We start from the raw sequence: 13,833 nt of genomic DNA on the forward strand, positions 1-13,833 counted from the left end.
TCGCTGTCGGACCGCGACAGCTACTTGAGCGGCTCCCTGAGCTCGGGCAGCCTCAGCGGCTCTGAGTCCCCCGGCCTTGACCCAGGTCGCCGCCTACCCATCTTCAGCCGCCTCTCCATCTCCGACGACTGAGGCAAGAGGGCGCCAGTGAGGAGGAGGAAGGGAAGGCCGTTCTGGGGGTGTTGGAGGGCGCCCCTGCTTAGGGGCAGGGGGCCACGGGAGTGTGGGGGGTGACATCGGCCACAAGCAGACTGCAGGCTGTGCCGAGCACTTGGACTCGAACTTGAGTGCCGGGAGGGGCCCCCACCCCTCCCCTTTCGGTTCCCTCTTCGTTTTTTGTTTTTTTTTATTATTATTATTATTTTTATTATTATTACGAAGTTTCATTCTTGTTGAGCGGGAAAAAAGCCAACGAACTTTTTGTATTGATGAACAAAAGACTCACAACAGAGCAGTTGTGATGCGAATAGAACAAAAACCAAACAAACAACAAACTTTTTTAGGTCTCCGATGAGTTTGGGATTTTAGGAAAAATCAACCCAGCACCAGCAGCTATCAACCACCATTCCATATTTTCACTTGAAAAGCATTAGTTACAGTCCAGATGTCAGGACTCTTATCTTGAGAGAGGTTCCTTCCTAATTGTTTGTCCCAGACCAGTGTAAACAAACCAGCCAACCACCGCCTTGCTAATAAACCTATAAGCTTTTAGAATCCAATATTCTGCCAAGAATATGCCTTGATAGTAGACCTCAGCTCCATAGGTGTTTGTTTTTTAACAAAGTTATATATGTCTGGAAAAAAAAAACCTTGCATTCCAAAGTTTCATACTGGTTACTGGTTTCATTGCCACCACTTAGTGGATGTTTAATTTAGAACCATTTTGTCTGCTCTTTCTGGAAGCCTTGGGCAGAGCTTAGTTCATAATTGATGGGGAATAACTGCTGAATTTTTAGCTGTTTTGAGTTGATTCGCACCACTGCACCACAACTCAATATGAAAAAAAAACTATTTAACTTATTTATTATCTTGTGAAAAGTATACATTGAAAATTTTGTTCATACTGTATTTATCAAGTATGATGAAAAGCAATAGATATATATTCTTTTATTATGTTAAGTTATGATTGCCATTATTAATCGGCAAAATGTGGAGTGTATGTTCTTTTCACAGTAATATATGCCTTTTGTAACTTCACATGGTTATTTTATTGTAAATGAGTAAAAAAATCTTAATTTAAGAGATTGTATGTAATATTTATTTCATTAATTTCTTTCCTTGTTTACGTAAATTTTGAAAGATTGCATGATTTCTTTACAGAAATCTATCTTGATGCTGTGGAAGTAGTTTGAGGAATATCTTATGAGTTTTTCTTAGAATGTATAATGGTTGTAGCCCATCCAACTTTAAAAGAAAAAATGACCACATTGCAATCAGGCTTACATGTGGTATGCTTTTCTCATTCCAACTTTATAAATTAGCAAAAGATGTTTTTGTTTGCTTATTCCACCAGTTCTACTGTGACATACTCTGCATATAAAGACATGTAGCAATAATGGGGGGAGGGTAATCTCACAGTGCCTTTGGAAGGGCCAGAACTTGCCTTAAATTTTCCTCAACCAAATAAGTATTTTGTCTATTAGTGCTTGAGAGAATCTGAATGTAGGATGGGTTCAACTGCACAAAAGGAGAAGATTTTTACCACTTTTTTTTTATATAGATATAAAGTGAAGAGGCCACCTCTTAGTGCTAAAATGGTATGTAGTACATGAATATGCCTTGTTTAATTACAGAAAATTCCAAAACTTGTACTATTTTTTTTCCCCCGTGTGGAAAGGCAGGAATGCTTTTCTGGACAGCAGCTGAATGAGCAGTAGCTTTAGTTCGTTTGTACGTAGGTACAGTCGGAGCACTATGTATGTGTGTATTGTGGACTACTTTGACAGAAGTAGGTATTTTGAATGTAACAAGGTTAAGTCAACTTGAGTTGTAATATATTTGGGGAATCAGTTCACTACAAATTGTGACTGTAAACATTGTACTGTAAATGTTTTGTAGTTTTCCCCCAATAAAACTTTTGGGAAAAAAAAAAAGGTATTAATGTGTAAGATAGCTTCCTTTTTTAAAATGGGGATATCTATAGAGCTTTCTAGCTTCCCACCACTGTCAGGCATTGCCCAGGTCTTAGAGAGTTGGGCGGTAGGGTTTAGAGGGCTGGCAGAGCCTGAGTTTTGAAGAGCTTGTCTCCCTATATGTTTTAATAGCAAGTTCTTTTAGCTGAAAGTAATTTAGACTGTCAAGGGCATTAGTTTAGCTAGCTGTTCCCTTTGCTAATAAGATGCATCCCCGAGTTGGCTGACTGGTAGCAGGTCCTGGCTGGGAGGCCTGAGGGGTGTGGCCCGCCTGTGAGTCACCAAGCGATCACGTGTCTGCAGTGGCAGGGGAAGGTCTGATTTTTTTTTTTTTTTTTCCAGTGGGACGCCCGTGAAACTGAACTGCTTGGGTGAGGATGGTCTTGCCAGCCCCTGGCTGAATTGGGGGCGGGAAGTTAAAGCCCAGCCTTTCTGGGCCAGAGAACCAGGGTTTGGCCTGGACCTTGGAAAGCCTGGTTGTGCTGAGGACGGAAAGAGAAGGAAGATTAAACAAGTTAAACTTATATCTGGGTAGTGTTTGTTTATGTGGACAGCTTCCTCTGGGAGTGAGCACACACGTTATTTATGCAAAAGGATTAGTGTCTGTGCTTGAGACTACTATAAGCGGCCAGAAAGCAAATTCAACCCAGGTCTGGAAAAAAGCAAGGAAAAAAAAAAAAAGCTTTCAATCTCTCTTCTGATTCTCACACAATTGAACAAAACCTGAGTATGGTTCTTTCCTACAATGGCTTTAAAGCTTGAAAATGTGCTTCATAAATCAATTCCTGTTTTTCCTTCTCTACCCCTCACCCACCCCTAACACACACACAGTTCACTTTTTGATTCTCACTTTTTCCAAAGTAAATAAGAGCTTTAGCAAAAGTTTGTTTCCTCATCTACAGCAACTGGCTTCCATCACCCGTACTCCCAACCCCTTGACCCTGTGTTCACTGGGGTCTCCTGAGTCTCACAGCTGAGGCTGGTTGGGTGGGGGTGATCAGTGGAGCCCGCCAGGCCTTGAGCAGCTGCTTCACGCTAACTGATTGCACTGGTGTTAACTGGAGCGTTTTGGTGCTGGGCGCATGCTGCCAAAGGGGATCGGGAACAATTTATAAGTTCTCCCAAATGCCTGGCCCCTGGCTGAAAGCTTCAGCTGTGGGGGAAGGGAAGCTTGCGGCCCTGGAGGATTGGATGGGTGAAGACCCTGCGGGCTCAGAGTCCTCTTTACCATAAAGAATGTGCAATGGCAAGGAAAAGTCTAAAATGTGGTGTTATGTAGGGCCAAACTGCATTTCAAAGGCCTTGTTTCCACTTCATTCCAAAACTGATTTTCCTAAACAAGTACTTTTTGATCAACTGGAACGTTCAACTTCTTTTTGGGGTAAGCCACATTCATTTTTAAAAATCGGTTTGTTTGAAAGCCCAACTGCTAGGAGCTGATGTTTTGTATTTTAGACCCAGTGGAGCATGCAAAGCTGCGGGGGTGTGTGTGGGGGGGGATCATTCAGAAATTTCCTCTTGCTGCAGATCAGTGGAGGGTATGGGGGTCATTGTCTTCCTGCAGCGGCTGGAATTAACAGCAAACAAAACGCTCTACTATTGCTGGATCACCCTTAGACAAGTTTCCTTGTAAATTAAGGGAACTTGAAGTAAAAACTGCAAGTAAGAACAAGCCAGGATTCCTATCACAGGACGGGGAGTGGAACCAAAACTAACTCCTGTCTTATACCCAAGGTAAAATTCTTTTGTAGTTAGTTGTGAAAATGAGCCCAGAGCATGATGATGTTGAGAATGGCTCGATAGTAGCGTTTCCACTAGCTGTTAAAAACTAAGGTATTTTTTAAGCAGACCAATTAGTGTACGTCACTTTCTAAATAATTTCTGAGACTGGCTGCATGCATGTAGATACTGCCCACCCCCTCACTGTCTGAACACACTGCTGAGTGTATGAAACGGGGGCGGTGGGGGCACACAAAAATACTATTGAGAAGGCCAAAGCTCTGCACCCACCGTTGGGAATAGATGGAGGATTGTGCGCCCTGCCATGGTTCAGGAACCCACATGAAAGGACCCGGCCTGGAGGGCCCAAGGTGGGAAGGACAAACAGGCATAGCTCTTGGCTGCAGATCTGGCCCAGCACTGGGATGCTCGCTGGTGAAGTTGGCCTGGGGGTCTCAGAAACCTCCAGGCTAAATGTATGCAGAGAGTAAGCCCACGAGAGAGCATTTGAACCTGGAAGGGAACTGTCTCCAGGCATTTGATTGTCATTGTACTCTAGGTGACAAAAGTGAGGACAGATACGGCCTCAAGAGTGTGGCAAACTCTGGCCACATCTTGAAAGCAGAAGTTGGGTCTCTGCATCTTCCCTGGCCTTTGAGTTCATGGGAGCTTACACTGCCCCTGGTAAGCAGCCAGGCTTCAGTTCCGTTCAGTCACTCAGTCGTGTCTGACTCTTTGCGACCCCATGAATTGCAGCACGCCAGGCCTCCCTGTCCATCACCAACTCCCGGAATTCACCCAGACTCATGTCCATCGAGTTGGTGATGCCATCCAGCCATCTCATCCTCTGTCGTCCCCTTCTCCTCCTGCCCCCAATCCCTCCCAGCATCAGGGTCTTTTCCAATGAGTCAACTCTTAGCATGAGGCCAAAGTACTGGAGTTTCAGCTTTAGCATCAGTCCTTCCAATGAACACCCAGGACTGATCTCCTTTAGGATGGACTGGTTGGATGTTCTTGCAGTCCAAGGGACTCTCAAGAGCCTTCTCCAACACCACAGTTAAAAAGCATCAATTCTTCAGCGCTCAGCTTTCTTCACAGTCCAACTCTCACATCCATACATGACCACTGAAAAAACCATAGCCTTGACGAGACGGACCTTTGTTGGCAAAGTAACATCTCTGCTTTTCAATATGCTATCTAGTTGGGTCATAACTTTCCTTCCAAGGAGTAAGCGTCTTTTAATTTCATGGCTGCAGTCGCCATCTGCAGTGATTTTGGAGCCCCCAAAAATAAAGTCTGACACCAGCATTTCTCATGATGTACTCTGCATAGAAGCTAAATAAGCAGGGTGACAATATACAGCCTTGACCTACTCCTTTTCCTATTTGGAACCAGTCTGTTGTTCCATGTCCAGTTCTAACTGTTGCTTCCTGACCTGCATATAGCCTTCTATCAAGAGCCTGTAGCTATTCTCCATTGTTGTTACATCATTGAACTGTGTTTATTTTTTCTTGTTCGCTTTCTGGGGGATGTAGCCATCCAGGGCATTTCCAATTTTTGCTGCTGGCAAGGCCAGGAGGGAGGGAGGAAAAGAGGGAGGGTCAGGGAGGAGTCAGAGCCTGGCAGCCGAACAGGCTTGCCGGGGAGGAACCCTGTGGGAAGGGCCCCCCCACCGGAGGCAGCAGGAAGCCATAGCACCTCCAGGTCCATTGCTGCCTAGGTGGGTTCTCCCAACCTCTCCTGACAGTTTTTGCTGGACCTGGAGAGTGTATGAGTGTGGATATGTATCTAAGGGTGTATCTGTATGTGTGGAAGGAAGTCTTTTGAGAGGGTATCCACATGGAGGGTGTTTCTGGGTCCTTGTCTCTCTGACTGGGCGTATACACGGGCATGGTATTGCTTTATGTCAGGGGTCTGTGTCTGTGTGGGGGGTTGCTGTAGAATACTGGTCTATGTGGCTGAAACTGTGGGGTGAATGGATCTGTTACATTTGTGATATTTGTGAGGTATGTATGTCTGCAGGGTGTGAGAGTTGATGAGTGGGTACGGAAATCTGTGAGTGTGGGTGTGGGTTTGGGTGTGTCTGTTGCTCTGTGTATGTGTGTATGAATGTGGGTATAGGTTTGAATGTGTCTTGCTTTGTGTGTGTGTGTAGGTATGTATCTATATCTGTGCGAGTGTAGGTTTCAGCGTGTCTGTTGCTCTGTGTGTGTGTGTCTGTGTGTGGGTACAGGTTTCAGCGTGTCTGTTGCCCTGTATGGGTTTCAATGTGTCTGTTGCTGTGTGTGTGTTCTGTTGCTTTGTGTATGTATCTGAATGTGAGTGTGGCTGGGTTTGGGTGTGCCTGCCTGTTGCTGTGAGTGAGTGTGTCTGTGTAGCTGTTGCTCTATGGCTAGGTGTGTGGGTCTGTGGGGTGTGGGGAAGGATCTGGGGGTGTTGCTGTATGTTTGGATCTGGACATGTCTGTGTGATGGAGTGTGAGTGTCTCTGTTGGGGTGGAAAGTTAACAGCACCTTCCGAGGAAAAGCAGTCCTTTATCACAGGCGTCTTTCAAGTTGAAAACTGTTTTCAAAACCCGGAAATGGCAGCCAGGCTGTCACCCGTTTCCTGCAGGGCAGTGGGTAGAACAAGGCTGAGTGGGAGGGTGGCAGACTGGCTTCAGCCTGCAGGGACCCCAGACCCAGTTTATGGCTGCTCACACCTGCCAGGGACATGCCTCCTGGGCCTGACTGCAGGGACGTATTTAGAAACAATTAATTCTCTGGTTGGCCGGGGGAGGGGCCCTTTTATTTTCATCTGTTGCAGAAATAGCTCTTGTCAGATACAAGTTCTTGTGCCCTCTGGGGTGAGAGGCAGCACTGAAATAGAAGGAAAGATATTAAGGATTTTAGACAAGAAAACTCCTGAGCTCGGCTGAAACCGAGTTTTAAAATATTTCTCTAAAAATAAGCTTTGTTTTCCTTGTGGATTCCTCTGGCAGTCGGGCCCTCCTGTCAGGGTGTTTAGCTGGCCTGGGAAGCCAGGCGGAATTTTTTTTAAAAAGCAAGTGTTTCCCAGCTGTGGCCTTGGAAAGTTCTCTGTTTTCCACTTATTAAACTCCTAGTTTCTGGCTAATTAAAATGATTTGCAAATACAACTCCATGGCCCCCACAATATTTGATGAAATGCAGAATTCCCCATGACCCTTCTGTAGGAGGCCGGACCAAACTATGGGGTGGCCTGTGACCTCTCCACTGGGCCTGGTGCCAGTTTTATGAGGAGAGGAGACCCTTTGAAATGTAGGCCCAGGGCCTTGTCTTATCAAGTCCCACCGCCCCTGGAGTGGCTGGAGGGAGGGGCAGCTCGCAAACAGTCTCTGAGCCCCGCGCCACTGGAGAAGGGCTGTGGGCCCTTGGTGGCCTGCTATTTGTTCACCTGCATCACTGAACGGGTGCACCCCAGAGGAGAGGAATGTGGCTAAGGTACATGGATAGGTAGGTGATCCTGGTTATTTCTCCCTGGCCTGGCTACTGTTGAAGCTTCAGGGCCAGACAGGCCAACGTATCCACAGGATGTCTAGACTCTCAAGGTGATGCATTGTGAACATGGAAATCCCAGGTGCCACAGGGAAGAAGGCATATATTGCTGAGGGCCTGGGCTGGTGTGAGTCAGACAGGCAGCCTGGCTCCCTTCCACGGCCTTGGGATGCTGTCCGGGACCTTTCATTCATCCCACAGATCGTTCTCGCTTGTCCGGTGCATGCCAGCGCTGCAGGAACAGAGGTGAACTGATGCACGCCATTCCTGCCTTCACAGAGTGTGCTTATTTTCAAGGTTCATTCATGTTGAATTAGCCTTCATTCTTTTGTACGACAAGATAATATTCCATTCTAGGAATAAAAGCCTTTTGTTTTTCACTCATCAGTTGATAGACATTGGAGTTGTTTGCCACCTTTTGGCTATTATTGAATTATACTGCTGTGAACATTGATATACAGATTTTTGTGTGAACATGTTTTCAGTTCTTTTGGTTATATAGCCAGAAGTAGAATTGCTGGATCATATGGTAACTCCCATTTAAGTTTTGGAGGAACTGTTAATTCTATTTTCCAAAGTGATACACTGGTTTTTCTTTCTTTCTGTTTGTTTCTTTAATTTGGCCGCGCCACATGGCACGTGAGATCTTAATTCCCCAACCAAGGATAAAATCCATGTCCCCTACATTGAAGTGCAGAATCTTAACCACTGGACTGCCAAGGAAGTCCCTACATTGGTTTTTATAACTTTTATTGTCTGTTTCCCCTACATAATGATGCATGCTCCATGGGTGACCACATGAAAATACTTGTGCACTCATTCTCAATGGCCAAGACTGAAGCCCTGTTACTGTCCCCATTTCAAAGATGAGGAAACTGAGCTCATATGAGGAAACTATGACTCATAGATGAGTCTCATAGGCCTGAGGCCACACAGCTAGGAAAAAGCTGCAGCAGAATTCAAAGGAAGCTAAGCAGTGGCTCTTCACATCATCCCAGGCTACCTCTCAGACTCCTGCTTTACTCCCACACTATCGACAGATAGAAATTTCCAGGAGGACTTCCAGGATTTCTTTCCAGGGTAGACCCTGTCCTGCCTCACCTGAACTTCTAAAACACAATGAGTTTGAGTCACCTTTCAGCTCAAAATCCTCACTCAGAGTAAAATCTCAAAATCTTCCCTAGGCCTTACAAGGTTCTTGTCTATCCCTCCCTGTCCACCCGTTAGCCCTTTCCCTTCTGACCTTGACTCTCCCCCTCATCCTGTTCCAACTCAGGCCTCCTTGCTGGTTCATGATCATGCTGGACCTGCTCTCTGTCTCAGGACCTTTGCATATGTTATTCGCTCTGTCATGCTCCTCCACACTTCTTCAGTCTCCTGTAGTCACCTTTCCAGGGGGCCACCCAGACCACCCTGTCAACACAACAGCCCCATCTGGCACCTCTCATCCTGCTTTATTTGTTTCCCTAGCATTTTTTATCCTCTGACATATTTTAAATGCATTTGTTTGTGTCTATATGGTCCTTCCTTCTTAGACTCTAAGCTTTATGAGGGCAGGCACTGTCCCCAGGGGGAAGCCATTGAAGCGTTTTAAGCTGGGGAGTAAGACAGCCCCAGTCACATGTTAAGATGATGTCGGTTGTGTAGCAAGTAGATTAAAAAAAAAAAAATGATTCCTTATAAAAACAATTAAAAAAAAAATTATTTACTTGGTTGTGCTAGGTCTTAGCTGTGACATGCAGGATCTTTGATCTTCATTGTAGCATATAGGATCTTAATTGTGGCATGTGGGATCTAGTTCCATGACGACTGAACCCAGGCCCCCTGCATTGGGAGCACAGAGCCTTAGCCAATGGACCACAAAGGAAGTCCCTAAAAACAATTTTAATTCTAAAAAAAGGTTTAAAAAACCAGGACCTAGTGTAGCCCTTTCATTCCACAGATAAGAAGACTAAGGATAGGAGGACCCTTCTGGAGACTTCCCAATTTCTGGGTGTCTACATAAATCCTGGGAAAAGAGACCACCCAGGACACTGTCCTCCCTAGGTAGAGCTGTTGGTAAAAATGCTGAATGTTGACTCTTACCGAAGCAGACCTAAAACCCTGTGGGCCTAGAGGCTCAGTGCATCAGGTCTGGATATTCTGTTCATCTGGCTCCTTAGGGAGGGCCTGGAGGGTTTACAGGGTGGACATACCAGGAGTTTACTCAGCACAGCCCTGGGAACTCAAAGTTCTGCAGGGCCTGGAGTGTGAGAGGGCTCCTGGGAGGCATCACCACCCCTCTATGCGTGGTCCCAGTCTTCAGGGGCTACAGGCCAGGGCTCCCACAGACCTGAGTTCAGATCTCACCTCACAGCCACTCCCTACCTGTATAATCCTGAGCCAACTCTGAGCCTCAGTTTCCTCATCTCTGAAATGGGGATGATCATGCAGCTTCTATTACACAAAGCCCCCAGGAGGGTCAAAATATGATGTCATGGGTGAAGTGCTTAGGAGAGGGCCCAACTCAGGGTCTCACAGATGACACTGTGGGCAGGCAAGCAGAGTGGGTAGCAGAGAAGCCATCAGGTTCAAAGCCTAGCTTCGCTACTGCCTACTGTGAGATCGTGACCAGTGGCTTGTCGTCCCCATTTATTTATAAAATGTCGGACCTATCGCCCAGGGCTGTCATGAAGTTCAGATGAGTCAGTCAACCCAAGTAGTAAGGACAGAGCCCAGCAGGTAGGAAGTAGGATGTAACAGTTTGTTACTGCTCTCTTGGTTTGTTGTTGTTGTTTCCACACTCCATCAAATAGACACCCAGTCTGAGGGGATTCAGGAAGTCTCTCTCACCTGCTGCCAGCAAAGCCACCCAGCCGGTTGGGCCTTAAGATGAGAGTGACCACTGCCTTCCTTTAGAAATTCTAGATAGACCTGTGCTGCCCCATATGCAGGCACTAGCCACATGTGGGTATGGACATTTAACTTGAAATTTAAAACTTCATAAGTCGCACTAGCCACATAGCAAGTTACTAGATATAGCTCAGCTGTAGCTGGGGGCTATCGCACTGATCATTTCCATCATTGCAGAAAGTCCTGTTGGACAACACTGCTATTCTGGAATATTCTAGTAAAAGGCAAACAGGGAAGGAAACTTCCATCATCTAACCCTTGAAGGGTTAGTCCTTTGCCAAAGAAATTCCTGGGATACACCCATGGTGCCCTTGATGGATGTCCCTCCCTCCACAAGCCAAGAGACTCCAAAATATTCCTAAACTGCCCCTCTGTCCCATAGACTGTAAATGCCAGTGGAGGAGAGATGAAGGGACTGCTCACCTCACCCCTGGTGGCACCTCGCAGCCCTACCCAGCAGCCTGGGACCCACCCCCAGAAGCACAGACCCTCACTCCCACCCGTCCTGGGGTCCTCCTTGGAGTCTTCCTCTTGCTTCCCTCCACCCCTTCCCTCAGATTGCCTGAACTGACGGACTGTGCTTTCTGACCAGGCCTGGACACTGCCCGCCCCAGTCTGTTTTACAGCCTCAGCAACTCAGGTGCTTCCTCATCTGGCCAGTGGGGAATCCAGCCCCCAGCTGCTCCTCCTTCCAGCCACCATCACCAGTGCCTACTTCTAAAACATCGAGGCCATTGGGCCCCTCCTGCCCTATGACCCTGACAGGTGCCTCACTCCCCACCTCAAATCCAAGCTTCTAAACATGCTCTTCCAGGCCCTGCCTCAAGCCTGACGGCTCCTCACCTGGCCAGGAGCATGGATGCCTGATGAGGCCTACTGCTCTTCACCACCCTGGTCTCTGCTCCCCTGGGACATCCCCCCATGTTCCCCGACTTCCTCTGCCTCAGCTGAAAATCAACCTCAGATCTAACCTCTCACTGTGTCCCCAGGGCCCCGTGCAGGCCTTTGTAGGAGCACTGAGCACATGATCTGACACCAGCTGCTGACGGCTCTGTCTTCCTCTCTGGCCTGAAAGTTCCTTCAGAGCAAGAACGTCATGTCCTTCTTGCATGCCTCAGGCCGGCCCCTAGACTGTTTGTGCAACAAAACTAGCTCCTCCCGACCCATGAGAGTGGTACCATCCACTCCCATTTGACAGTTGAAGAAAATGCCGCTCGAGAGAAATGAAGACAGTCGCTCACCGCCCCAGACCATGAATGGTGGGGCCACAGTGCATGCCCCACCCCGGCCCCCACCCGCTTCGAGGCCCTTCAGAACCGGGGGCGGGGGGATAGACTGTAGGCATGACCTCCTCTTGAGTTTGTCCTCTTGTTCCAAACTCATGCATGCTTGTTCTGAGTACCCAAGCAGCAGACAGTGCGTTCCAACGTGTCCAAACGGAAGCATTCCTCCAGAGCGCCCTCTTCAGCCCCACTTGGCACAGCTGACCACACAGTAGCTGCTTTGGGTGAGGCCTTCCGGAGGCTTTGACTGTGTGACTTATCTCTACAAGCTCATGCACACTTCAGTTCACAGAGCAGGGTCACACTTACCACCCTGGCCATGGACCCTCCCTCCTCAGTCAGCCCACCAGCATGTTCTCTAATGGAAGCATGGTACCCACCCAGGGTAGGAGGGAGGGCTTGGTGGCAGCCACCAAGGCCCTGGACTTTTTCACTTTTTCACGAGCAATGCAGCACAAACATGCTTACTCACAGACTTTTGGGTGAATCTTTGCCTCAGATGAATTCGTGGAGGCAGCATTGCTGAGCTGCAGGCTAGCGCATGTGTAGAGCAGAGGTTCCCAAACATTTTGGCACCAGGGACTGGTTTCGTGGAAGACAGTTTTTCCACAGATCCGGGAGGGCAGTGGTTTCGGGATGATTCACGCGCATGACCTTTATTGTGCACTTTATTCCTATTATTATTATGTCAGCTCCACGGCAGATCATCAGGCACTAGATCTCAGAGGTTGGGGACCCCTGCAGAGGGCAATGTGCACTTAAAATCTTGAAACCGGCCATCACAGAGATGCCCCCAAAATGTCCCACTACATCCCTCCCTCCCCACCCCCAGCCCAGCTCTGAGCCTCCAAGGCCATTCCCACCCCTGTTTGTTCCCTGTGTGCCTGGACTGAGGTTTTTTGGAGTCCAGGTAACAGGGGCTGTCCCCTGGGGTCTGCTCTTTCTGCCTCCCAGTCCTGTTCTCAGTTCTTCCCATGTTGAGCCCCAACTCCCCGCACCCCCAGGCTCTCAGAGGGCAGCTCACCTTTGTCCACCTCTATCCCCCATTGAGCTGGAGCCAAAGACTGAGGCTGTCACCCAGGAGCCCCTGGCAGGCCTGGATCAGTCCCCCTGGCTCAGGGCACCTGGGACTTGAGGGCCAGGAGGTGGGAAGACTGTCCCCCTGAACCCAGTGGAGAGGCCCCATCCATGTGACTGTGGTTGGTGGCGGGGAGCCCGTAAAAATCCTCCCAAGACAAGAGCATTGCCCACTGAGGATGTGCGACTGTGGAGGAGCATCTCAGCAAGAGCATGTGGGTGAGTGTGTATGTGTGCAGAAGTGTGTGAGCCTGAGCGTGTGTCAGTGTGTGTGTGTGTGTGTGTGTGTGTGTGTGTGTGTCAGGGGCCGTTGTGTCAGGGGTTATGTAAGGGAGGCACTCCCTGGGGCCAACAAACCGCAGTGGTATAACCGCCGGCCAGCAGGGCCACCAGAAGGAAAGGAGGGAAAATGTAAACAGCATGCTGGGCCTGTCCCTCACCCGCCACAGGCAGGCCCTGGACAGCACAGCCCTTCCGGCCCTCCAGTCCCACCACCTCAAGCCCTGTGGGCTGGCCTGTGAAGGGGTGATCATGGAGGCCAAGGAGTCCAAGGCCGGGGGTCACAGAAGCTCTACAGGGGTGGACATCCCCAGCTCTTGATCTGGGCCCAGAGGACAGACCAAAGGGTCTCCCTGGGCTCCTCCTGGGCCTGCTGTAGGCCATGCACCCCCTACAAATAAAGTATGCTACCTTCCTTACCACCAGAGCTGCTCTCTATTAAAGCCTTTGGGGATGGGGGTCTCTGTCCCAGAGGCCTCTGCCTGGCACGGAGCACATCCCTCTGCACTGAGTCAGTGTGGACTCACAGCTCACCTGCTCATATCCTTGGCAGAGCTGTCTCTGCCACTCTTTCACAGATGAACAAAGGTGCCCCACTTCCCTGCACATCTCATCCCCAGCCCAGATGCCTGCCTTCCAGTCAACTCCCAGCCTCAGCCCTTATCACCACATCTGAGGCCTTCTCTTCCAGGAAGCCTCCCTGACTGCTCCAGCCTAGAGTCTCCACTCCCTGCTCTGAGCTCCTGAGGTCCTTCTGGACACACAGCCTGACATCTGGCCATGCACAGATGTTCCTTCTCCAGTTCATCTTAATAATAGTGGCCAACACTTAGGCAGCACATTCTCCACCAAACCCAGGCCCTTGAAGTTGTGCTAGCCTTAGAAGGTGGCTTTCCAACTGCCGTGACGTGGCAGGGAGCCCATGATGGAAGCTAG

At 48.6% G+C, this 13,833-nt stretch overlaps 1 protein-coding gene across 1 annotated transcript in view; it reads left to right on the plus strand.

Annotated features, from left to right (window-relative positions):
* The window catches only part of ZFP36L2 (ZFP36 ring finger protein-like 2), a 4,165-nt gene extending 2,072 nt beyond the window's left edge, over nucleotides 1-2,093 (plus strand). The window contains exon 3 of the mRNA XM_010842321.1: nucleotides 1-2,093. Within this exon, the coding sequence (XP_010840623.1) occupies nucleotides 1-132 (132 nt within the window). The 3' untranslated portion in view covers nucleotides 133-2,093.
* Nucleotides 2,094-13,833: the final 11,740 nt, after the last annotated feature.

Source organism: Bison bison, unplaced genomic scaffold, assembly GCF_000754665.1.
Source record: "Bison bison bison isolate TAMUID 2011002044 unplaced genomic scaffold, Bison_UMD1.0 scf7180017864177, whole genome shotgun sequence".
Taxonomy (NCBI): domain Eukaryota; kingdom Metazoa; phylum Chordata; class Mammalia; order Artiodactyla; family Bovidae; genus Bison; species Bison bison.